The sequence below is a fragment of the Furipterus horrens genome, unplaced genomic scaffold (assembly GCF_987537825.1).
Source record: "Furipterus horrens unplaced genomic scaffold, mFurHor1.1.pri manual_scaffold_9, whole genome shotgun sequence".
NCBI lineage: Eukaryota > Metazoa > Chordata > Mammalia > Chiroptera > Furipteridae > Furipterus > Furipterus horrens.
In genome coordinates, this window is record NW_028327179.1 from 47,709,678 (window position 1) to 47,735,357 (window position 25,680).

Below are 25,680 nucleotides of genomic sequence, written 5' to 3' on the forward strand. Positions count from 1 at the left end.
ACAACAGATAGTAAGGGCCTGTCCTCAGATGGTGGAAGTAGGAAAAGAAAGAAAGAAACCAAATGAAGAAATGTCCAAGAGGTAGAATCCAAAAGCTTTTGCCTTGTAATGTCAGAGTGAGGAAAATACCTTAGATCATCTGGTTCAGCTTTTTTTTATAACATGGTATCTAACTGACAGTAGTAGTTGAGTTTAACAGATCTTGAATGAATAAATTAATGAATAAAGGAGGGATAAGACCCAGAGATGTGTAGACAGCACTAATTATTGGCATACTTCACATAAGAACATAAACCTCCTGGCACCTAAATCAGAGCTCTCTCCATTATGCCACAGTTTATCTCATAATGTAGGGGGGAAAAAGGTGAAAATATTATCTGAACCTTATTTTAATACTACAGCTCATTTTCATTCACAGCATCATTTATAATGTAGCATGTAAGAATTAATAAACTAAAATTCTTCTAATGAAGGTATTTTGTCCTGTCTCTGGTGCCTTTCATAACCTAAATATTTGATTTTGCATTTCTGCATAATTTGGTGGATGTCTGCAATAATGCTATCTGCAAGACAGATATTTAAGGTCAGTAGAACCACAGTAAGGTCCAGAACCTCCAAGGTGGAATCTCTTTCAATTGATGGCTTATTTTTTTAGCAAGGTTTAATTTTTTTATTTGTGATTTGTTGTTTCACTTGTTTATGCATTCATTGGTTGCTTCTTGTATGCGTCCTGACTGAAGATCGAACCCATAACCTTGGCATATTGGGATGATGTTCTAACCAACTGACTTACCCAGCCAGAGCCAATGGATGGTTCTTTTTATGTCTTTCACTCTAAATTAGAGGCCGTTTGGGAATTTTAGAAAATGCTGTAACTTATTCCAAAATAATAATACTTCTGCCTTTATAAGAACAAGAGTCAAGGAAATAGTCTTGATTTTTAGCAAAGACATTATAATTAGATATAAGGAAAAACTTTGGGACAATGAGGGACATAGCATCCTCTAATAGATTCATCAGGAAACCTGAGAAAATAAGACAAGGGACCACTTATTCCCTTGGGCACTTATCTCTGGACCTTTCTCTCTACATGAAATAATTGAGAATATGCCAAGACCCACACAATTGGATGTTCTAAGTTCTCCCCACTACCGCACTGCTGCTTCCACACAGTTCAGACATGCCTTTGTCTTTCTGACTCCTCCATCCTGACCACATTTTATTTCTATTCCAGAAAGGAAACAAGAATTCAAGGATCTTTTCATGAGGCACTAGTCTTTCTTGTTGGGAAACAGTGTATTTAGTTACAAGGATGAACATAACTGTCCTCTCAAATTTCTGCAAACTACCAAATACTTTAATAAAGTTCAGCCATTTCTTTTTAAATATTTGAAATTGCAACTATTTATTCTTTCTCGTCCTTAGGACATATTAACTTTCCAGTCATTGTCAGCCATTTGTTAAAATTTTTAAATGTGTATTTCTATATGTAGATTGCTACAGTGCTATACCATTTACAGGACATTTCACAAACATCTCTTTCCTATAAGGTAGACAGAACAGATATTGTTATCTCCTTCTTACAGCTGAGGAAACTGATGTTGCATAACCTGCTCAAAGAGCAACCCAAGGAGGCCCAGCTTCAGTTCTGTTTGTCTCTCTGACATGCAACAATCCTTCACTGTGGAAAAGAAATTTTATCAAGAGCAGTTATTTTCAATTTAATTGAAGTGATGCATAGCACACCCCCAAAAGTAAATGTCAAATTTTGTTATGTTTGTGGGGGTTGTAGAACAGAGTGAAAATGAAATATTATAATAAAATAGCCTATTATAATAAAATTATTTATTATTATTATTAAAAACACAAACTAATACAAGCTTCAGAAAATAAAGGTCAATCAAATCTTTTTAGCTGGAGAGGAAATTAAAAAATAGTAATTTTTCAATGTAGGGTATATGTAATTGGTTGGATGGAAATAGTGAGAATTTTGTTTCTCTTAGCAAAAATCTATATGACTTGGCACAAATGGAAGTTAGAAACACTAAAGGCAGTAATTTTGGCTATGAAATCTATTCCAGTTTTCCCCTGACTAAATCTCTCTATCCTTTATTCAATAAGAATTTATCCTAAATACCTAAAGAGTTCTCAGCATAGTAATGATACTCTGTGTATTTTGTGAAGAAAACTTGGAACAGGTAGAAACTTTCCACTAGGGAATAAAGTCTGAGAGTAATCTGTAGTCACAAATATGACACAGGAGCACTCTAAGGAGGAATAACAAATGTCTTTGAAGAGGCAAGGAAAGAAATGATCTAGTTGGGAAGAAAGATACACATAGTAAAGAAGTGCACTTGATGGTGGAGAAATAGCGGAATTCAATTAAAAGGCAAGCAGCAAGCTGTAAATTGTGAACAGTAAAGATCTTTACAAGAATGGTAACTTACTGGGTGGTCAAGACAAAAATAAGTTGGAAAGACTTTCGTCAAAGAGTGTTAAACATTAGGTTTAAAGATTAGTAGTTTGAACTTAATAGAGAGGACTATAGGATAAGAATGAAGTGTGAAGAAATTATTCTTGTCTGGTCCAAGGTGGTGGTTAAGCAAGGTAGACAGCGAGTGGTAAGTGTGAAAGGCTGAAAGGAAGACTCTGCAGGCCACAGTGACTCAAAAACGTGGAAGCAGAGAAAAGTATAAAAATAAACCCATTTTTAGCCATGCTTTAAGAGGGCCCTATTTTATCCAAGATGATGAAATACGCAAGAGGTATCCAATATGCTATTCTGGTTTTCATGACTAAGAAAGAAGCCAATTATCTTAGAACATTTTCCCATAGAGTCCCGCAGATTTAAACCTCCTGCTCTATCAGTTTCACTCTCCTTTGCTTGCTCCTTCCATAATTGGAAATCAGGACATTACGAGACCAGCCCTATGGGGATGCCAAGTTCATCAGTCACTCCAAATCTAACCAACAGGTCCAAGGTTAGCAGCCCTAGAGCCAGCTGGTTCCTATATGGCCTAAAGGAAGTGGCCATACAAGACACAGGGTAACCTTGCAGGCAATGTGGCAATGAAAATGTGTGCTTGGCTTTCAAAAGAAATGCATCATCTTATTTTAATGGAGAATGTTTCTTTAGTAAAATTAAAAGCTTTCACAAGCCTCGTTCTCACAGTAGCCCTGTGAAAGAGAAAATAGCAGAGATATTTTAATTTCCATTTTATAAAAGAATAAATTGAGAGATAGAAAGATCAAATGACTCTTTTCCAATTCTCTCTCTTAAGTAGGCCAGCAGGGTTGGGTCTAGCGCCAATTTTCCTAATGAGGTTTCTTTTTGTGCTCTTAAGCCTAGTCTGTCCCAGGACTTGGCATGGCACCATTAGATGACATACACCAGGTGGCTCATATTTTTATTTCACAACATGTAAATGACATTCATACAGCAGAGTCTATAAATATCCTTCCCAGTCAATTCCATCTGAACAAGCAAATGTTTGCTTACATCTCCACCTACAACAATTTTGGCATGATGCATGTCTAGGCATATATAGATAGAGATAGAGATGAAGGTATATAATTTATCCACACCCGAGGACATTTTTTTTTCATTGCTTTTAGAGAGAGAGGGAAGGAGAGAGGAAGGGGAGAGAGAGAAACACTGATGCAAGAGAGAAGCATTGATTGGCTGCCTCCCGCATGTGACTGGACCAGGGAATGAACCCAGAACCTAGGCATGTGCCCTGACCAAGAACCGAACCTGCAACCTTTCAGTTACGGGACGATGCTCCAACCAACTGAGCCACACCAGCCAGGGTGCATCTATATGTTTTTTTAAAGTGAGCAGTTGAATACTGTCAAATTGTTATAGTTTTAACTATGATAACTGATCCCTCATCTTTTACATTCAGAAATCTGTTTAGCTCCATAAGATATTGTTGTAGAGTCCTTTATCATTCACTCGCTTGATGACTTGAAAAATTGCTCCAAGAGGAAAATATCTATAAATTATAAAAGGCAGCCTTATTTAGAACCACAAGTAGTTCTCATTCTGCTTCTAAATAGCAAGATCACATTAAAACTCAAAAATAGATAACATTAATCCCTATAATTCAAATAACTACTCTTTAGACCTTGTAGGGAGACTTGAGAGCTTTGAACGTTACCCTTAATTCTTTTTTCTCTATGAATTTCTGGCATAGCAGAGGAAAGGATAAGTTGTGCTTGGGGGTTGTGGCATTTGTTAACACTGACTAAAGTTAAGGAGAATCTTAGATGGACGTAGCATTTGTTACCTTCCTGCCTTTGACTTGCCCACTCAGAAACTGATACTCATCCTTGACTATGACTGTGGTGGGAATACCTTGGTGGGACTGTCCTGGATATAACCTAGGATAGGTAGTAATTACTGAGATAGCAATCATCCTCGGCATAACAGTTTATAGCTTACAAACCCTTTCACCTGCATGACCTCATTTGTTATTTACCTTGGATCAATAAGTTGCTATTATTATTGTTTCTCATTACCTCTGAAGAATCTGAGTCATGGAGGGTTTAAGTTAGTTTTGAAAGTCACACAGTTAGTAAGTGATGGATCTGGAAATCAGACCAAAGTTGTTTGACTCCCTAACCCATTTAATGTCTACCACACCGTGCAGCCTCTCACACCTGCAGAAAATGCCAGATGGGAAGAAAAATGGTCACTGTATAAAAAAAACTATTCAAATAGGAAAAATGGGGAAAATGAGAGGCACTGCAAACAAAGTCCAAATGACCGATAAACTTATGAAAAGCTGCTCACCCTCACTAGCAATCTGGAAGATGCAAATTAAAACCATGATCACACCCCTTCAGTTAGCAAAAATGAAAAGTCTGAGAATGCCAAGTACTGTGTCAGATGGAAAGCAATGAAAATTCTGATGTTACCAATGGGAGTGTAAATTGACTTGACCTATTTTGTCAGCCATTGGCCATTATCTAAAAAAGGTGAAAGTACACGTGGGTTATGCCCAACAGTTCTGTGCCAAAATTCATACCTCAGAAAAACTCTCTGTCTGTGCACAAGGGCCATGGAAAGTTATCTTTAAACAAAAATTTATAAGAACCCTAGTGTCTATTAATAGAGGAATGGATAAATATTAATAAATAGTCATGTAGTCATCCAACAGAAACTACATTGCAATGAAAATTACTGAATTTGAGGTATAGGTATTAAAATGGATAAATATCACAAATATATTTTCAGGGAAATTAGAGAAGATGAATATGTATACTATTTACAAAAGGTTTAAAATATATAAAAACATATTTTAGGGATATTATTATTTATAGATTAAATATTGCTTAGGGGTACATATTTCTGGGTACCTAGGTGTGTTATAAAAATATAAAGTGCATGCAAATAACAAGCCTCAAATGCAGGACAATGGTTACCTTTGGAACGGGTAGGAAGGGAATATAAGTGGAGAGGGGTGCTACACAGGGCTCTTCAACTAATATGAGCAATGATTTCATCATTAAGCTAGATAGTAGGAATGTCATGCACAGATGTTTATTATTCTTTTGACTTTTTAATGTATAAAATAAATAACTTTAAAAATAGAAGAGGCAGCATGAGAAGGAAAAGAAATTGTCTGGATCAGTTACTTCTCTGGGATGACCAAAACCAGTTGAAAATGATTCCAAAGATTTCCCAGCTGCCCTAGTCTAATGAGAACTCATAGTAGAGGTTGTGCATCTCAGTTCAGTTCTGAGTCCTGGTCCAGTGTCCCAGCCATTACACCAGCACCCTTCCTGATAGACATAATTGTAGAGTAAAGTTGCATGTGATTAATCACATAGTCTGATGTTTCCTACAATTAGACCTAACCAGGATCCCTAAAAATGTTTGTTTGCCTTTTCTGTCTCCTTATCTTTAGGATTTTTAAGCAACTCTCTAGCATTTGGAAATAGTGTGTGTTAACCAAGTCTCTATTGTTGATGATGTTTTATTCAGGCGTGTCTTATTAATAGAATTATATATATATTAAGTGCATTTAGTAGAGAAATAATAACGGACACCTAAGAAAGGTCAGAAAAGTATTTAACTCTGATAGTTTGACTCTGATTTTTATTTTTGGAGTTTGCAATTTTGATGGGCAAGCATGTCATGAAATAAAATCCCTAGCCATTTACACTACCCATTTCAGAATGCTCCTGATAAATTGATGTCTGTTGAGTTACTTATTTGACAATCTGTGAAAACACGTTTTTTCATTCCTCACATACTCCTCAGCATAGTAAGGCACACTCTCAATTTGCAAGTTCAATTCTCAAACATTATGGTTTATGAGGATAGAAATATTAATTTATGATAGAACAGTCCTCCAAAAATAAAATTGTTGTTCAGTCATAATTGAATTTTTTAAAAACAGTTATTTCAAATAAACATATTTTCCTGAATTTTAAGGAAGAAATACTATCTGTCTGAATATATTTTGTAATGAATAATTTGCATCAAGGGCATTTTTAATATCATAAAGTTAACTACTAACCAGTGGACTTCTGTAACTATGATGATTCATTGGGGAGAGGGGACAGATGCCTATTTTGAAAAGATCTACAGAAATTTAAACTTACGTAAGATGAGAGGATAAGTCTATGGCAGCTCTCTGTTTGCAAGCCAGAGTCCCAAATCTCCTCCATCCTATTTTAGCAATAATAACATTAATAATGTTCCACACTTTTTTGAGCACTCCCCATGTGTCAGGCACTGTATCAAGCATTTTTTCTGCACTATCTCATTTCATCTTCACAACAGCTTTACAAATGAGAAGCTGTGGTTCAAAGCAGATAAGTCATTTCCCCAATATTCGTCGGCAGCCGTCCGTCTCGAGAGACGATGGTGTAGCTTCTTAAGAGTCTATCTGCACCGCCGAGAATGGCTGTGCAGTCCGACTCGGGAGTGACCCGGTATCTGTCTCCTCCCGTGTTGAATCGACATCTTGCGATGACGCTGGAGTGTCCTCTCCAGTGAAGCTGAAGCTACAGAGCCTGGGCAGGGTAATATGGAGGGTCTGCTGTTGCCCATGCAGCAGACCCCCCCTCTCTTCGCAGCTGAAGGATCCAAGGGAAAGACGGAGTCAATACAGCTTGGCTTCAGGTGCGCCGCAGGAGTTGCCGGTGTTGACTACAACGTCAAACCGCCTTAGGGACTCCGGCTCCGGATTTTCTGTCGGGGTTTACTCCCTTAGCCTTTCCCCTGAAGAGGTATGCCGCAAGGCAGCGGAGGTTTTTTGGAGTCAGAGTTTTCCTTCTCTGATGTGCCCTGACTGGAAGATCGAACCAGCGACACTTAGCTCGCAGGCTGACGCTCAATCCACTGAGCCAAACCAGCCAGGGGCACATTTCCCCAATATTACTTGTCTGCTAAGCAGTAGAGCCAGGATATTGTCCCAGATCCCTGATCCTAGTAACTCTGCTCTCGACCTTTACATGTGTATACTGGGAACATTTGCAATTATACCTTGCTATAGATAAAAAATATTGATAAGTGGGAAAAATATTTTTCTGTTCTATAAAAAAAGAAAAAAGGCAATTGACTCAGACAAGTGATACCAAAAACAAAACCATGTACTGGGGCTCCAAAGTTTTTATCCAAAACTTTTGACCACCACATCTCCATAGTTTGGAAATTTTATTAACTGAAATGCACTGAAGATAGAAATGAAGATGAAAAAGAAGCATAGAATGAGGGCTTCTTTCAGGTAAAAATTCTTCTACACTTTTATTCCTGACCATTTATTTCTGAATACGAAGTTGTTTCTGAACTTCAAAGATAACCATATAGCATTTTTTTCAGGATTTGATCAGTATATTTGTTGGCAAACCTGTAGTAACCTTGAATCACCTACAATAATTTAAATATTATTCTAATTGATTTCCTTACTGCTTACTGAGAAGCAGAGCACCACTTCAATAGTCTCATAAATAATTCCATTTCCCTATGTCAACATTAATTGAACTTACCTCACATTGTCAATCTCTTTCTTTTTCCCTGCAGGTGATGTCATTGTCTATATTAATGAAGTTTGTGTCCTTGGACATACTCACGCAGATGTGGTCAAACTTTTCCAGTCTGTTCCTATTGGTCAGAGTGTCAGCCTGGTGTTGTGTCGTGGCTATCCTTTGCCCTTTGATCCTGAAGATCCTGCTAACAGCCTGGTGCCACCCCTTGCAATAATGGAGAGACCACCTCCAGTGATGGTTAATGGAAGACATAACTATGAAACATATTTGGAATACATTTCTCGGACCTCACAGTCAGCTCCAGATGTAACAGATCGGCCGCCCCATTCTTTGCACTCAATGACAGCAGACAGTCAGCTAGATGGCACGTATCCACCACCTGTCCATGACGACAATGTATCTATGGCTTCGTCTGGAGCCACCCAAGCTGAACTTATGACCTTAACCATTGTGAAAGGTGCCCAGGGCTTTGGCTTCACTATCGCCGACAGTCCTACAGGACAGCGGGTGAAACAAATACTTGACATTCAAGGATGCCCTGGCCTGTGTGAAGGCGACCTCATCGTGGAGGTCAACCAGCAGAACGTGCAGAACCTGAGCCATACAGAAGTAGTGGATATGCTGAAGGACTGTCCCATTGGAAGCGAGACTTCCTTGATTATCCATCGAGGAGGTAAGACAAAGCTGTCTCAGCAATTAAATGTGTAGGTAAAATAGTAGCACCTTTACAATAACATTGCAAAAATGGAAGTTTCTCTGGAGTCAAATGAAATCATACTTTAAAAAATAAAGGTAGAAGAGTAACAGAAAAACATGAGTCCAGGAAGCTGTGTTTTTTTTAAATATTGAGAATATATCTTTCCCTATTTTATATTAAACACAACAAAAATAGTGTTTCAGTTACACAAATTTATATTGCTATGAACTTGGAGGTTAAACATTGAATACCCAAGTATGAGTGGGTTATATTCCAGTTTGTTAATGAATCAGTTGTAGAGACCTCAAACTGGTTTCCCATTTACTTCATTTTTAAAAACCTGATTTTTCCCACAGAATCAATGCTCTGATTTGTGCGTAGGATTCCAGGCTCACACGTGAAAGCTGGTTCAACCCCTTCCAAGCCCCGATATAGTCCTGATAATCATTGGGAGCTGTGAACAGGGTTCAGAGTTATGAACAGGGTTCAGAGTTGTGAACAGGGCTGCTGACAACACTTCCTCCACGACCACAGGGACCACTCCAGCAATAATTACGCGTGGTGCCGTCCAGAAACTGAGAAGAAAGTTATGAAACAGGGTTAGGGCTGCAGTTCTGGGCTGCACATTCTGGGAGACGTGTGGAAGTGGGAGAAATGAGGAACATGGTAGGAGCTCTGAACTTTGGATATTTTTCCCCTTCTACCTTCTCTATGGGAAACGAATGGTGCTAAGCATGTTTCTACTATGTGCTATTGATTATCCATGCAACAAGGGAGAGAAAGGAAGAAAGGACCATAGATAGATAGAGAGGATATTTGAAAACAACATAAATGAAAGCACTCAAGCTAAGACCTGGTTTTCCACTTAAGCAGATGCCTGATCTGTTACATTGGGATAATGCTACCTGACCCGATGGTCATGATTTTAGTGTGGGACAGCCCACAATAGGTAGTCATTAAATATCTGTTGAACCTAAATTAGCACCGAGGCTACAGCAGGGATAGGTCAGGAGCAGTACTATGAGGAACTCAGGCGTGAAGAACACATGTGTGGCAAACATATGTGATTGCCTATTCAAAGCATTAAAAACATCATGAAAGCCCTGTCAGTTTGAAATGCAAATGAAGTACTGGAACTGAAAGAAGGGCCTTTTATGGTTCATTTGTCCCTCTCTGCAGGTGTTTCGCCTTCAAGGGAGTACTTACATTGTTGCTTCCTTGTGTGAAAAGGGACACACTATACTAAGCGTTTGTGAGCAACACTATACAAAGTATTATGTGCCCATATTAAAAAAAGAAAATAATATGATAGTAAAAACAATCCTTAACCTTAAATTTTACCTTCTTACAGCATTGTTACAAAATAGCTCTTGAAACTTGATAATCAAATATTAACAGTGTATTTTAATTTCTCTCATTGCTCATTTAAGACCAAAACAAATATTCTTAATTAAATTAGCCATATATTCACAATGTGCAATTAAAAATCAAATATTTGTAACAGGTCGTTGAAATTAAAAGGTATAACTGAAAATCACTATACAGTAAACACTCTATGATACATAGAAACAAATTTGGACACGTATATAATGATTTTTTTAAAAGCATGGAAAGCAGAAGTATTTTGAAATTGTTTGTTCTTATGTTCATACTATGTAATATGTATTTATATTTTTGCAGTGGGTACCTTTTCTGAAAACATATATTGTGAGCCTGCTGTCAGCTAGGCTACACTTCTTTTGCTCATTCTTTCATTCCACTCTCCCCCCACTTAATCCTCAAATATTCAATTTTGTTTGCATTTTGTTTGCATTTGGGGATGACGAGTTGTTTCTTATTTTGTGACTAGTGTAGAATTGCAGAATGTCGCACACTGTGATGCTTAAAGTACTTCTAGTCAAAAAATCTCTTGTTGCCCAAAATTCCCACAATTTGCATTCACCTCTCTGAAATTAATAGGATTTAACACCATGATTTTGTTATGAAATTCACTTGATATTAGTAGAGCTACTTATAAGTTCTTATGGCCTCATTCAGATAAGTATAGATCTTCCAGAGCAGGTTCATTGGCCTGGGTCCTGAAAACAGCATCGTCGTTGTTTATTTGTTTGTTTGTTTTTTAATCATTTACTAGGATGTGTTATTTAAAAAGTAATAATGTATATGACTTAATATTTTTGAGCAAATAGTGTCAGAAGGTATATATTGAAAGTGATTTTCTCCTGTACCAGACTCAGTTCTTTCTCAGAGGCTAACATGTTTTTTTGTATTCATACAGAAATGTTGCACAGTTAACTAGCACATACTTGAATATATGTAGTATATTAAATGTATATGGGATAATATTATACAGACATATTTCTTGCTCCAAAATCTTGGTTATTGGGGTGTATTATTTTTTTACACAAAATCTTTCTATTTTATTTTTATATTTTTAAGGATATTTTATTGATTATTATGTTACAGTAGTCCCAATTTCTTTTCCTTTTGCTCTCCTTCGCCCAGTACCCACCTTCCTTCCAGCAACCCCAAGCCCCTTAGTTCATGACTATGGGTCATGCATATAAGTTCTTTGGCTTCACCCTTTCCCATATTATTCTAACATCCTCAGGTCTATTTTGTACCTACCCATTACGCTTCTTAATCCTTACTCAATTTCCCCATTTTACCACCTTCCCCTCTCCCAGCTGATAATCCTCCAAATGATTCCCATATCTATGATTCTGTTCCTATTCTGGTTTGCTGAGTTGGATTTTGTTTTTATTTTTTACTTTCAGTTGTTGATAGTTGTGAGTTTGTTGCCATTTTACTGTTCATAGTTTTGATCTTCTTTTTCTTAAATAAGTCCCTTTAACATTTCATACAATAATGACTTGGTGATGATTAACTCATTTAGCTTTATCTGGGAAGCACTTTATTGCCCCTTCCATTCTAAATGATAACTTTACTGGATAGAGTAATCTTGATTGTAGGTCCTTGCTTTTCATCACATTAACTATTTCTTGCCAGTCTCTTCTTGCCTGCAAAGTTTCTTTTGAGAAATCAGCTGATAGTTTTATAGGCACCCCTTTGTAGGTAACTCTCTGCCTCTCTCTTGCTGCTTTTAAGATTCTCTCTTTATCTTTCACCTTTGGCATTTAACTTATGATGTGTCTTGGTGTTGTCCTCATTGGGTCTAGCTTGTGTAGGAATCTCTGTGCTTCCTGGACTTATATGTCTATTTCCTTGGCCAAGTTAGGGAAGTTTTCCTTCATTATTTTTTCAGATAAGTTTTCAATTTCTTCTCTTCCACTCTCCTTCTGGCACCTCTATGATTTGGATGTTGACATGTTTAAAGTTATCCCAGAGGTTCCTATGCCTCTCTTTATTTTGTTCAATTCTTGTTTCTTCATTCTGTAATGGTTGACTGTTAATTTCTTCCTTATGTTCTGAATCACTTATTTGAACCCTGGTTCCTTTCCCTTCACCATTGGTTTTGTGTGGATTTCCCTTCATTTCATTTAGCATAGCCTTCACTTCTCTTCTGCATTTGCCATACTCAAGCATATCTGTCAAGCCTGTGAGGATCTTTATCACCAGTGTTTTGAACTCTATGTCTGTTAGGTTGGCTATCTCCTTGTCACTTAGTTCTCCCACTGGAACCTAGATCTGTTCCCTCTTTTTTGGCCATACTTCTCTATCTCCTCAACTTGACAGGCTCCAGTGTTTGCCTCTGTGTCTTCAGTAGAGCTGTCACACCTGTTAAATTATAAAGGATGAAAGCTTAGGTATTCATCAGTTCAGGGTGACCCATTCCCTACATTGTGGTGATGTAGTGGGGGAGGGGTCTGAGAGGGAACAATGCCACTTGTTCAGCACTTGCCTATTTTCCAGGCACTTCTCCCACTTCCCATATGGGACTGGCACCCCTCTAGCTATTGCCCTGGCCATGGTTCCCATAGTGGGTGGGTCTGTGGACATTCTAGGACCATGGGGATCTATAAACAAGTGGACTCTGCTGAGGGACTGGCAGTTTCTTCCACCACCCCAACCCCCACTGGTTTTAACAGTCAGAAGAAATGAGGCTTTTTATTTTCCCCCAGTGCTGGAACCACGAGCTGTGAGGTCTGGTCTGGGGCTGGGAGCACTCCCTAGGTGTCCCTCCCTATTTTTTTTTAAATGTTTGACTGCGTTTTCTGCCAGCTGGCCACAGCCTCTACACCTCATCCTCTCCACCCTAGCTCCTCCTCTCCTACCTGTTTGGATTAGTATTTCTTCTTTGTATCTTCATTTGTTGGACTTCCACACAGCTTGATTCTCTGGAACTTCTGGTTGTCTCCAGTTTTGAGGTAGTTGTATTTGTTCTTAGTTGTGGAGGGAGATGCAGTGTGTCTACCTACACCTCCATCTTGGCCAGAAGTCCCTGTATTCTATTTTTTAACACACACTATTGTGATATAATTTATATACCATAAAATTTACCAATTGTAAGTGTATACTACAACAAATTTTGCTAAGATGATATAATTACATAATAATCAACATAATCCTTAGAACATACATCACCGCGAATTCCTCTAGTCCCAGATCATCACTAATATGCTTTCTGAATGGTTTTGCCTTTGTACAAATTTTTTTTTATAAAAGGAATCATACAGTATGTAGTTTTTTCTTAGCATAATGCTGTTCAGATTTACCCATGATGGTGCATTTATGACTAGTTTATTTCTCTTTATTGCTGAGTAGTATTCTATTCTATGGATATGCTACTCTTTTAAATCCATTCACCAGTGATGGACATGAGTTGTTTTTGGCATTTATAAATGATGTTGCTATGAACATTCGGATAGAAGTACTTTTGTGCACGTACATTTTCATTTTTTCTGGGTAGATACCTAGAAGTGGTACTACTAGGTTATATGACAAGTGTATTTAACTTGTTAAGAAACTTCCAGAATGTTTTCAAAAATGGCTATAACTTTTTAACATAGCCATATATGAGATTTCCAATTCCTGCCCATTGTAGTCCACACTTGGTATCAACAATCTTTTTTATAATACTCATTCTGAGTGTATATAGTGATACTTTTAGTGGTTTTAATTTATATTGCTCTATCTTTTTATGTGTTTACTAGCATTCATATATCTTCTTTGGTGACATGCCTACTCAATATTTGGCCCACTTGTATACTTATTAGTGTGTTTGTTTTATGAAGTTATTAAAGTTCTTTATATATTCTGAGTACAAGTTCTTTATAAGACATATGATCTGCTCTGCAAATATTTTCTCATGGTCTGTAGCTTGTCATTTCATTTTATTTTATTTTTTTATCTTTTATTTTTCAATTAGAGTTGACATACAATATTATATTAGTTTCAGGTGTATACCCCAGTGATTAAACATTATATAACTTACTAAGTGATTATCCTGATAAACCTCATATCCATCTGACACCATACATAGTTATTATAATATTATTGACCATATTCCCTAGGCTATACTTTATACCCCCATTACTATTCTGTAACCTCCAATTTGTACTTCTTAATCCCTTCACCTTTATCACCCATCTTCCAGCTCCCTCACATCTGGCAGCCATCAAAATGTTTTCTGCATCTATGAGTCTGTTTTTCTCTGCTTGTTCATTTATTTTGTTTTTTAGAGTCAATTGTTGGTGGATATGTATTTATTGCCATTTTATTGTTCATAATTTTATCTTTTTTTTATTTGTTTGTTTCTTCTTTTAAAAGAAAACCCTTTAACATTTCATGTAATACTGATTTGGTTGTGATGAAGTCCTTCAGTTTTTTATTGTCTGGAAGTTCTTTAACTGCCTTTCGATCTAAATGATAGCTTTGCTGGGTAGAGTAATTTTGGTTGTAGATCCTTGCTTTTCATGACTTTGAATATTTCTTGCCAATCCCTTCTGACCTGCAAAGTTTCTGTTGAGAAGTAGCAGACAGTTCTTTGGGTGCTCCCTTGTAGGTAACTAACTGCTTTTCTCTTGCTGCTTTTAAGATTTTCTCTTTGTTTTGTTTTGTTTGTTTGTTTGTTTAAGTATATTTTATTGATTATATTGTTACAATAGTTTCAATTATTTTCCTTTGCTCCCCTCCGCCCAGCACTCCCCCTCCCCCAACAATCCCCCCTCCAAGTCCATGACCATGGGTCATATATACAAGCTCTCCCGCTTCACCCTTTCATATATTCTTCTTCTCTTTTTTAAATAAATGATTAATTATTTTAAGAATAAAAAATAACAATCCCTCCCTCTCAGACTTAAGATCCTTTATAATCTTATAAAGGACAATGGGCGAAGGTCTCGAGATCCTCTAGCTGCTTCAAGCTGGACATGGTCGTCGTCCTACCTACCCTTGGGTCCAGAAATCCCTAATAAGAGGGGGGGTGTGGAGGAGAGGGTGGCCTTCCCACATGGGGAAGCATTGTGAAGACTCCAGGTCAGTTGGCTGTCCCCAGACAATGGCGTGCTTGGTTTAACAGGCTGGCATCCTTGTTGTATTCTGGAGGCAACAGATTTGGCAACAGGGTTAAAGGACATCATTCTACCCATAACCACTAGATAACAGAAGTCAGGGATTAATTTTTCAATGTCTCACATTAGGAAAAAAAAGGCTTCTTTGGAGGAAGTTGTCCCAGGCACATCTCACCTGTCCAAAACCCTTTTGCCCATTATACTTAGTTTGGGCTAAGGGAAATAGTTTAGGTTTCCCCCCTCTCAGACCTCTGGGCCCTTTCTGTCCAAGCCATTAGGATAGAAAAGAGAAACCAGTTTCAAAGTGAAGCCCACAGACGACCCCATACTTCACCAACCCGGCCACTTAGTTCAGCCAAACCATTGAGTCTCAGGAGGCAGCGCTGCAGACAGGATTAAGTGAGGCCTATACGTACAGACAATCACTCAGGTAATGAGATCATAGGCTTATGCTCTTTGAAAACAGAAAACACATGTTAATTTATGTAACATAACCCACAAACAAGTCTCTAAATCTGTAAGACTGTCCCACTGGAAAGATATCCAGTTGCAAGGCATTTGACATTCTTCTTGCTTGTAAATGAAACATCTTTGAGGATACCACAGACATAGTTTAACTTTCAAATGAAAATATATTTTAAATGAAAAGAAACCTTAAAGGTGGTTAGCTGCACTACTTTATAGTCTGCCTCTGATCATTGTGATTTTCCTTGAATAAAGATTTTTCTCCCTAAGATTACCCTCCTTGTCATTAAAGGGACTGCATTAAATCCATTTTTAATTTATCCTGTTCATTTGCATAAACATAACAAGAGCAGAAAATAATCACTTATGATCTTTAGTTCCGCTTTGCTGTAACTTACCCAAGGAACATTTAGGGTGACCTTCAGTCTGCCCTTCAGGGCACAGAAGCGGAGCCACATACCTGTACACACCTGTCTTTTCCAGGTCCTCCTGGTTTTCCATTGTGCTTAAGGTCCCTTCTAGCCATCTTTCAGGGAAACAACCTTCATTCCTTCCCTGGAAAGATTGCTGTGGACTGCACAACGAACCGCGGTACCAGGCCTTTTATCTCGTGGGCTTTTATTACCTTCGCAAGTCATTCCCAGTTCCCGAGGGCTTTTTGGTAACAACCAGAGCCCAAGCATGTCTCCTTTAAGCATGACATTCCAGTCAACGTCCTGGTCAAAAAAAACCTCTATTAACAACTGCTCTTATTAGTTTTATGCAAATAAACTTATGTCATTACTTCTTTAGAATGCCAAACTCTGGAGGGATCAGATATGGAGAAAAATATACAGTGTGAAGGAAAATCCTTGTCCTTCTAATATTCACTGAACTGGAATTTCCATTCTTTATATTTTCATTTTTCCCCAACTAAGAATTTTTTTGTTTGTTTTCCCATTACAGTTGTCCCACTTTTTTCCCCCTCTTGCTTCCCCGTACCCTGTCCCCCCCCCTTCTCCCACATTCAGTCCCCACACAGTTGTCCGTGTCTGTGGGTCATTTATACATGTTCTTTGACTAGACCCTTCCCCTTCTTACCCCCTTCTCTCCCTCCCGCCTCCCCCCTTGTTACTGTTAGTCTACTTCTTGTTTACATACCTCTGGTTCAATTTTGCTCATTTGTTTGTGTTGTTCATTAGTTTCCTGTAATAGTGACAGCATAAGGTATTTTTCTTTCATTGCCTGGCTTATTTCGCTAAGCATAATTCTCTCCAGTTCCATCCATGTTGTTGCAAATGGTAGAAGTTCCTTCTTTCTTTCTGCTACATAGTACTCCATTGGGTAAATGTACCACAGTTTTTTGATCCACTCATGTACAGATGGGCACTTTGGTTGTTTCCAGCACTTGGCTATTGTAAATAGTGTTGCTATAAACATAGGGGTGCATAGATTCTTTTGAATTGGTGTTTCAGGATTTTTCAGATATAATCCTAGCAGTGGAATTGCTGGTTCAAATGGCAGTTCCATTTTTAGTTTCTTGAGGAAATTCCAAACTGTTTTCCACAGTGGCTGCACCAGACTGCATTGCCACCAGCAATGCACCAGGGTTCCCATTTCTCCGCATCCTCGCTAACACAAGTTGTTTGTTGACTTGTTGATGATGACCATTCTGACTGGTGTGAGGTGGCATCTCATTGTGGTTTTTATTTGCATCTCTCTGATGGTTAGTGATGTTGAGCATTCTTTCATATGTTTATGGACCCTCTGTATGTCCTCTTTTGAGAAGTGTTTGTTCAGGTTCTTTGCCCATTTTTTAATTGGGTTGTCTGTCTTCTTGGTGTTGAGTCATATGAGTTCTTTATATATTTTGGAGATCAATCCCTTGTCTGAGATATCATTGGCAAATATATTTTCCCATATGGTTGGTTTTCTTTTTATCTTGCTGATGTTTTCTTTAGCTGAGCAGAAACTTTTTAGTTTGATGTAGTCCCATTTGTTAATTCTTTCCCTTATTTCCCTTGCCTTAGGAGACATATCAGTGAAAATGTTGCTACGTGAAATATCTGAAATTGTCCTGCCTCTTTTTTCCTCTAGGACTTTTATGGTGTCACGGCTTACATTTAAGTCTTTAATCCATTTTGAGTTTATTCTGGTGTATGGTGTAAATTGGTGGTCTAGTTTCTTTTCTTTTTTTTTTTTTTTTTTTTTTTTTTGCATGTTCCTGTCCAGTTCTCCCAACACCATTTGTTGAAGAGGCTCTTTTCACTCCATTTGATGTTCCTTCCTCCTTTGTCAAATATTACTTGACCATATAAACCTGGGTTTATTTCTGGGCTCTCTATTCTGTTCCATTGATCTATATGTCTGCTTTTATGCCAGCACCAGATTGTTTTGATTACCATGGCCTTGTAGTATAGTTTGTTATCAGGTATTGTGATTCCTCCTACTGTGTTCTTCTTCCTCAAAATTGCTGTGACTATTCAGGCTTTTTTTTTTTTTTTTTTTTTTTTTTTGGTTCCATATAAATTTTTGAAGTATTTGTTCTAGGTCTGTGAAAAATGTCATTGGTATTTTAATAAGGATTGCATTGAATCTATAAATTTCTTTCGGTAGTATGGACATTTTAATGATGTTGATTCTTCCCATCCATGAGCATGGTATATACTTCCATTTATTTGTATCTTTCTTAATTTCTTTCTTCAGTGTCATGTAGTTTTCTGAGTACAGGTCTTTTACCTCCTTGGTTAGGTTTATTCCTAAGTACTTTATTTTTCTTATTGCTATGGTAAATGGGATTTTTCTTTTAGTTTCTATCTCTGAGATTTTTATTGTTGGTGTATAGAAATGCCTTCGATTTCTGAATATTGACATTGTACCTTGCTATTTTGCCGAATTCACTTATTAGGTCGAGTAGTTTTTTTATGGAGTCTATAGGGTTTTCTATGTACACTATCATGTCATCTGCAAATAATGACAGTTTTACTTCCTCTTTTCCAATTTGGATGCCTTTTATTTCTCTTTCTTTTCTGATTGCTGTGGCTAGATCTTCCAAGACTATGTTGAATAGGAGTGGAGAGAGTAGATATCCTTGTCTTGTTCCTGACCTCAGGGGGAATGCTCTCAATTTTTGTCCATTGAATATGATGTTGGCTTCAGGTTTCTCGTATATGGTCTTTATTATGTTGAGGTATGCTTCCTCGATTCCCATTTTGCTGAGAGTTTTCATCATAAATGGGTGTTGTAGTTTATCAACTGCTTTTTCTGCATCTATTGATATGATCATGTGGTTTTTGTCTTTCATTTTGTTTATGTGGTGTATTGCGTTTATTGATGTGCGAATATTAAACCATCCTTGCATCCCTCAGATGAATCCCACTTGATCGTTGTGTATGATCTTTCTAATGTGTTGCTGGATCCTGTTTGCCAATATATTGTTGAGGATTTTAGCATCTATGTTCATCAGCAATATTGGCCTGTAGTTTTCTTTCTTTGTTGTGTCTTGAGCTGGTTTTGGAATTAGAGTAATACTGGCTTTATAGAAAGAGTTTGGGAGTCTTCCCTCTTCTTGGAACTTTTGGAATAGTTTGAGAATATAAGGGACCAGTTCTTTCCTAAATGTTTTGTAGAATACACCTGTGAAGCCATCTGGTCCAGGGTTTTTGTGTGCCAGGAGTTTTTTTTATTACTCCTTCAATTTCACTAGTTGTTAATGGTTTATTCAGGCTTTCTGCTTCTTCTTGATTCAGTTTTGGAAGACTATATGTTTCTGGGAATTTGTTCATTTCCTCTAGGTTGTCAAATTTCTTGCCATACAGTTGTTTGTAATAATTTCCTACAATCCTTTTTATTTCTGTGGAATCGGTTGTTATTTCTCCTCTTTCATTTCTGATTTTATTTATTTGGGTTCTCTCTCTTTTTTTCTTGATGAGCCTGGTTAAAGGCTTGTCAATTTTGTTTATCTTTTCAAAGAACCAGCTCCTACTTATGTTGATCTTCTGATTGTTAGTTTAGTCTCTATGTCATTTAATTGTGCTCTGATCTTGATGATTTCCTTCCTTCTACTTGATCTGGGCTTTGCTTCTTGTTCTTCCTCTAGTTTTTGTAGCTGTAGGGTTAAATTTTTTATTAAAGGTTCTTCTAGCTTTTTTAGGTAGGCCTGTATTGCAATGAACTTTCCTCTCAGGACTGCTTTCGCTGTATCCCATAGGTTTTGGGTTGTTTTGTGTTCATTATCATTAGTTTCCAGAAACTTTTTGATATCTTCCTTGATGTCATTGTTAACCCATTCATTATTTAATAGCATGTTATTAATTCTCCATGAGTTTGAATGTTTTTGAGTTTTTTCCTTGAGGTTGATTTCCAATTTTAAGCCATTGTGATCTGAGAGGATGCTTGAAATAATTTCAATTTTCTTGAATTTGTTGAGGCTTCTTTTGTGTCCTACCATGTGGTCTATCTTTGAAAATGTTCCATGTGCACTTGAGAAGAATGTATATTTTGCTTCTTTGGGGTGAAAAGTTCTATATATATCAATTAAGTCTATTTGATCTAGAGTGTTGTTCAATGCCTTAATACCCTTAGTGTTTTTTGCTTAGAAGATCTGTCCATTGTTGACAATAGGGTGTTAAAGCCCCCTACTATGAGTGTGTTACTGTCTATATCTTTCCTGAAGCCTTTCAAAATTTTCCTTACATATTTGGGTGCTCCTAAGTTGAGTGCATATATGTTTACAATAGTTGTATCATCTTGATAGATTTTTCCCTTACGTATTATGAAATATCATTCTTTGTCTCTTTTTATGGCCTTTGCTGTGAAATCTGTTTTGTATGATATATGTATTGATACCCCGGCTTTCTTTCCATGTTCATTTTCTTGAAATACTTTTTTCCATCCCTTCACTTTCAGTCTGTGTATATCTTTTGTTCTAAAGTGGGTCTCTTGTAGGCAACATATATGTGGGTCATGTTTTCTAATCCATTCAGCTACCCTATGTCTTTTGATTGGAGCATTTAATCCATTTACATTTAAGGTTATTACCGATAAGTACTTATTCATTGTTATTTTCCCTCTTTGTACTCGTGTTCATCTGTGTCTCTCTCTGTTTCTTCGTCTTCTTAAAGCAGACCCTTTAGCATCTCTTGCAATGCTGGTTTGGTGGAGATGTATTCTTTTAGCCTTCTTTCGTCTTGGAAACTTCTTATTTCACCTTCCATTTTGAATGAGAGCCTTACTGGGTAGAGTATTCTTGGTTTTATTGTTTCGAATATTTTTTGCCATTCCCTTCTGGCTTGTAGTGTTTCTGCTGAGAAATCTGATGATAGCCTTATTGGAGCTCCCTTGTATGTTATTAGTCATTTCTCTCTTGCTGCTTTTAGGATTCTCTCTTTTTCTTTGAATGTTGCTATTTTAATTATGATGTGTCTTGTAGTGGACCTGTTGGGGTTCATCTTCATTGGGACCCTCTGTGCTTCCTGGAACTGCGTGACTCTTTCTCTCCTCATGTTAGGGAAGTTTTCTGTCATTAGTTTTTCAAAGAGGTTTTCTATCCCTTGCTCTTCTTCTTCTCCTTCTGGAATTCCTATGATACAGATATTATTACACTTCATGTTGTCCTGCAGCTGTCTTAGAACCTCTTCAGTCTTGTTAAGTCTTTTTTCTTTTTGTTGCACTGTCTGGGAGTTTTTATCTACATTGTCCTCCAGCTCGTTGATCCGATCTTCTGCCTCCTCTGGTCTGCTTTTCATTCCTTCTACTGTGTTCTTCAATTCAGAGATTGTATTCTTCATTTCCTCCTGGCTCTTATTGATAGCTTCTATGTCCTTTTTCATGCTGGTGTAATTCTCAGTAAGTTCCTTGTAGTTTCCCTAGAGTTCTTTGTAGTTTCCGCTGAGCTCATTGAGCGTCTTCATAATCTATGTTTTGAATTCCATATCTGATAGTTTGCTCCCCTCTATTTCATTTAGCACTCTTTCTGGGGATTCTACCTTTCCTTTCGATGGGGGTGTTGTTTCTCTGTCTCCCCATTTTTGTGGCTCCTATTGTTTGTTGTTGCTTCTTATAATGATCTGCACTTCCTGGATCTGCCCCTGGTGGCATCAGATTGTATACCAGTCTGGCCCTAGGCAGCCTGTTGGAGACTTCCAGGGATCTACTGCCTTTGTCTGACTTCTGTAGTTGTTAATCTATTCAATCTGTGATTAGCCCTCAGGCTTAAGGACCCTGGGTGTGGCAGCTTAATTCTTGTAGGCAGGGCTTTTGCTTCCCCCCAGGCTGTTGCCACTTGGAGGGGAATGGTCTGCCGGCAGTACTGGGGATGAGTCAGAACTGGGACCCGGTCGGCCGCTCCACCAGTTCTCCCTCAAAGCCACCACGCCAAACTCTCCCCAAGTGTCTCCAGTCCTCTCTGCCTTCCCTCTGCTTGAGCCCAGGGTAAGTGGGGGCCACAACATTTTCATATGTAATCCACTTAAGAGCTCTTTTTCTCCCGCTGTTTCTCTCCAGCTAGCAAGAAACCCTGTGGCTTTTTGCTTTTCAGAGTTGGATACTATTTTACTTTCCACTCTGTTGCTGTCGGCTGGGAAGCCCAACTGGGGGTTTAGACCCTGCCCTTCTCAGGGGGAACTCCCGGCTGCTGAGCTGTTACTCAGTCCCTTCAGCTGCCACCTGTGGAAGCCCAGCCAGCCCTTCTGCATCTCCGCACTCCCTACCGGTCACGTTGTGATGTAGCAGCCTTTTTTGTCTCTCCGTGGTTATAAGACTTCTCTCCAGCTAGTATTCGGGTGGTTATTCCAGATGATTTCTCCAAAATTAAGTTGTAAATCCAGACTGGTCCTGGGAGGAGGTTAGTGTAGCTTCCACTTACTCCTCCGCCAGCTTTGATCTCCTCTCTCTTTGTTTCTAATGTCTGATATTTTAATTATGATATGTCTTGGTGTGGGCTTCTTTGAGTTCATCTTATTTGGGACTCTTTGCACTTCCTGGACTTGTAGTGTCTTATTTCCTTCACCAAGTTAGGGAAGTTTTCTTTCATTATTTTCTGAAATAGGTTTTCAGTTTCTTGCTCTTTCTCTTCTCCTTTGGACACCCCCATGAATGTGAATGTTGGTACACTTGGAGTTGTCCCAGAGGATCCTTATGCTACCCTCATTTTGTTGAATTCTGTTTTCTTTGGGTTGTTCTAATTGGGTGTTTTTTGCTTCCTTATTCTCCAAGTTGCTGATTAGATTCTCGGCTTCATCTCCTCTACTGTTGATTCCTTGTAAAGTATTCTTCATTTCAGTGAGTGTAGCCTTTTTTTCTAACTGGTTCTATTTTTATGGTTTCTATATCCTCTTTTATGGGGTTGAAGTTCTTACTAATTTTATCTACTCTCCCCTTAAGTTCATTGAACATCCTTATAACCAGTGTTTTGAACTTTGAATCTAGAAGACTGCTTGTCTCCATTTTGTTTAGTTCTTCTTCTTGGGTTTTGTTCTGTTCTTTCATTTGGGACATGTTTCTTTGTCTCCTGATTTTGGCTCACTCCCTGTGTTTGTTTCCATGTATTAGGTAGAGCTGTACGTTTCCCAGGCTTGCTGGAGTGGTCTAATATAGTAGATGGCACAGTCTCCTCATTCACCAGAGTTGGGCACTTCAGGTACACCCTCCACCCACCACCATGTGGACTGTGTACACCCTCCTGTTGTAGTTGAACCTTGATTACTGTTGGCACATTAATGGGCCATAGTTACTCCCAGGCCAATCAGCTGTAAGGACTGGTTGGGACCACTGTGAAGGATCCACTGTGCAGGGGCACACCCCACAGAGCAGGACATACTTCAGCGGGGCTCTGGTGCCCACTGTGTCCACCCCTTGAGTGTCACTTGTGGAGGTGGTTGGGTGGTTCTTTCACATGGTCTGAAGCTGTTTACTACTGGCTCTGCAGCCTCCTGGGAAGTATAGGCCAAGGTTAGCGACCACCTGTGTTCTCCCTGGGGCCTCATAGCATGAGTTACAAAGCAGTCTTCAGATGACTGCTGTTTGTGCTGGGCTTGGAGGTGCCCAGGAGAGACCAAGCTGTAAACCAAGGTAGGCTGCTGCTAGTTCCAGGCCTAGGGCCATTTAGTGAGTGATTTGGGGAATGCCAAGGCCAGCTGCTGCTTTGTTTGAGAGATTTTAGGAAAATCTGAAGCTGAGCCAAGACAGGCTTTTTGTATAGAAAAGTGACTAGAAACAGCTTGGATGGGCCAGATAGTTGGTGGGGTCTCAGGGAATCACCAGGGCAGGGTGAACAGTGGTAACCAGGTTGATGGAGAATCAGATATGGCACCCACCTGCTGACTCTGTGGGTGGGTATGGCAGTGCTGAGAAAAGGAATAATGGCCTTTACCAGCACTTCTATCTAGGGCAAAGCTGCGCTCCAGATCTTGTCCTGTGGCCGGACAATTCAGTTCCTCCCTGTGTGTCCCTGGTGCTGCCTTGGTGCTGGAGCTCAGAGTGAATGAGTTCAAGTAAGTCTGTGCATGGGTCCTTTAAGAGAAACTGTCTGGGACTCCAGAAATCCTCCATCTCACTTAGCCACAATCCCTGCTAAAGTTACAGCTAGGAGTTAAGGGGACTTCTCTTCCTGGCACTGGAACCCTGGGCTGGGGCCCTGATGTGGGCCTGAGACCCCTTACTCCTCCGCAGCCAAGATATCACCCCAATTTTTATCCACCACATGTGGGTTTAGCACCAGCATATTCCCCACCTCTGCCCTTCCTATGAGTATCAATGTGGCTGCTTCTTTATATCTTTAGTTGTAGGACTTCCATTCAAACAGATTTCAGGTGGTTCTGAATGATGGTTGTTCTGTAGTTTAGTTGTAATTTTGATGTGATTGTGGGAGAATGGGTGTACCATATTTATCTATGCCACCATTTTGACTGGAGTCGTAGATTCTCTTTTCATTATCTTAATGGTACCTTTTGAAACAAAAATGTTTTAAATTTTAATGAAGTCCAATTTATCTTCTTTGTATGTAGCTGGAATGATTCTGATTCCCTGTATTTTAATTTTTAAACCTGTTTTGGGAGAGATTTTTTATAGTTTCTGGCTTTTATGTCAGGATAATGCTGATCTCCTGAAAGGTGTTGGAAGATAGTCCTTTTCCCTCTATATTCTGAAAGGGTTTGTGTAGGGTTGATATAATTTTTTCCTTAAAAGTTTGATAGAATTCACCAGCGAAGCCATCTGGTCTGGGCTTTTATTTGTAGAAAGATTTTTAGTCACTGATAAAATTTCTTTCCTTGACTTAAGTCTATTCCAATTTTCTACTTCTTCATAAGATGGTTTTGGTGATTTATGTATTTTAGGAATTTTTCAGTTTGTCTGAGTTGTGAAATTAGTTAGCATAAATTTTTAAGCAAAATTTTATAAAATTCTCTTTTAAGAACCAACTTTTGGATTCATTAATTTTCAGTTTTCTATTTCAATGTTTTCCACATTGATCTTTATACTTTTCTCTCTTCTACTTACTTTATGTTTGATTTACTTTCCTGTCCACCTGAGGCAGAAGCTTATATTAATGATTCTAAGTCTTTCGCTCTAAAAGCATTTAAAGCTACAAATTTTACTGTAAGCACTTCTTTAAGCTGAATTCAGTAAATTTTGATGTGCTGTGTTTTCTTATTTCTTTTTTATTCAGTACAAGATATTTACTTATTTCTCTTGTGATTTCTTCTCTGACCAAGAGGGTACTTAGAACTGTGTTATTTGAAAAACATTTGGGACTTCCCATATTTTTTTGTTGATTACTAATAATTCTTCTGTGAAGGAACACATGTTTTGTATGATTTCAGTTCTTTAAAAAGTATTGAGGCTTGTATAATGGCCTAGTGCCTTGCTTTTTTGTTTTTCACTTAATTTATTTTGGAGGTCTTTATATCTATTAGTTGAGAATATATGTATCCTAATTAGTTTTAATAATTTATTTAATCAGATTCCCAGTAATGGATATTTTGGTTGTTTTTATTCCTTTCTATTACAAAGAATGCTGTATCTTTATACTTTTATCTGTCTCTACATTAGAGATTAAGTGTTTAA

The 25,680-nt window shown here is 38.2% G+C and overlaps 1 protein-coding gene across 1 annotated transcript in view; it reads left to right on the forward strand.

Annotated features, from left to right (window-relative positions):
- The window catches only part of MAGI2 (membrane associated guanylate kinase, WW and PDZ domain containing 2), a 1,613,703-nt gene that overhangs the window by 1,350,385 nt on the left and 237,638 nt on the right, over positions 1-25,680 (forward strand). The window contains exon 10 of the mRNA XM_090287299.1: positions 8,036-8,674. Coding sequence (XP_090143425.1) covers positions 8,036-8,674 — 639 coding nt within the window. The remainder of the gene's footprint in view (positions 1-8,035; positions 8,675-25,680) is intronic.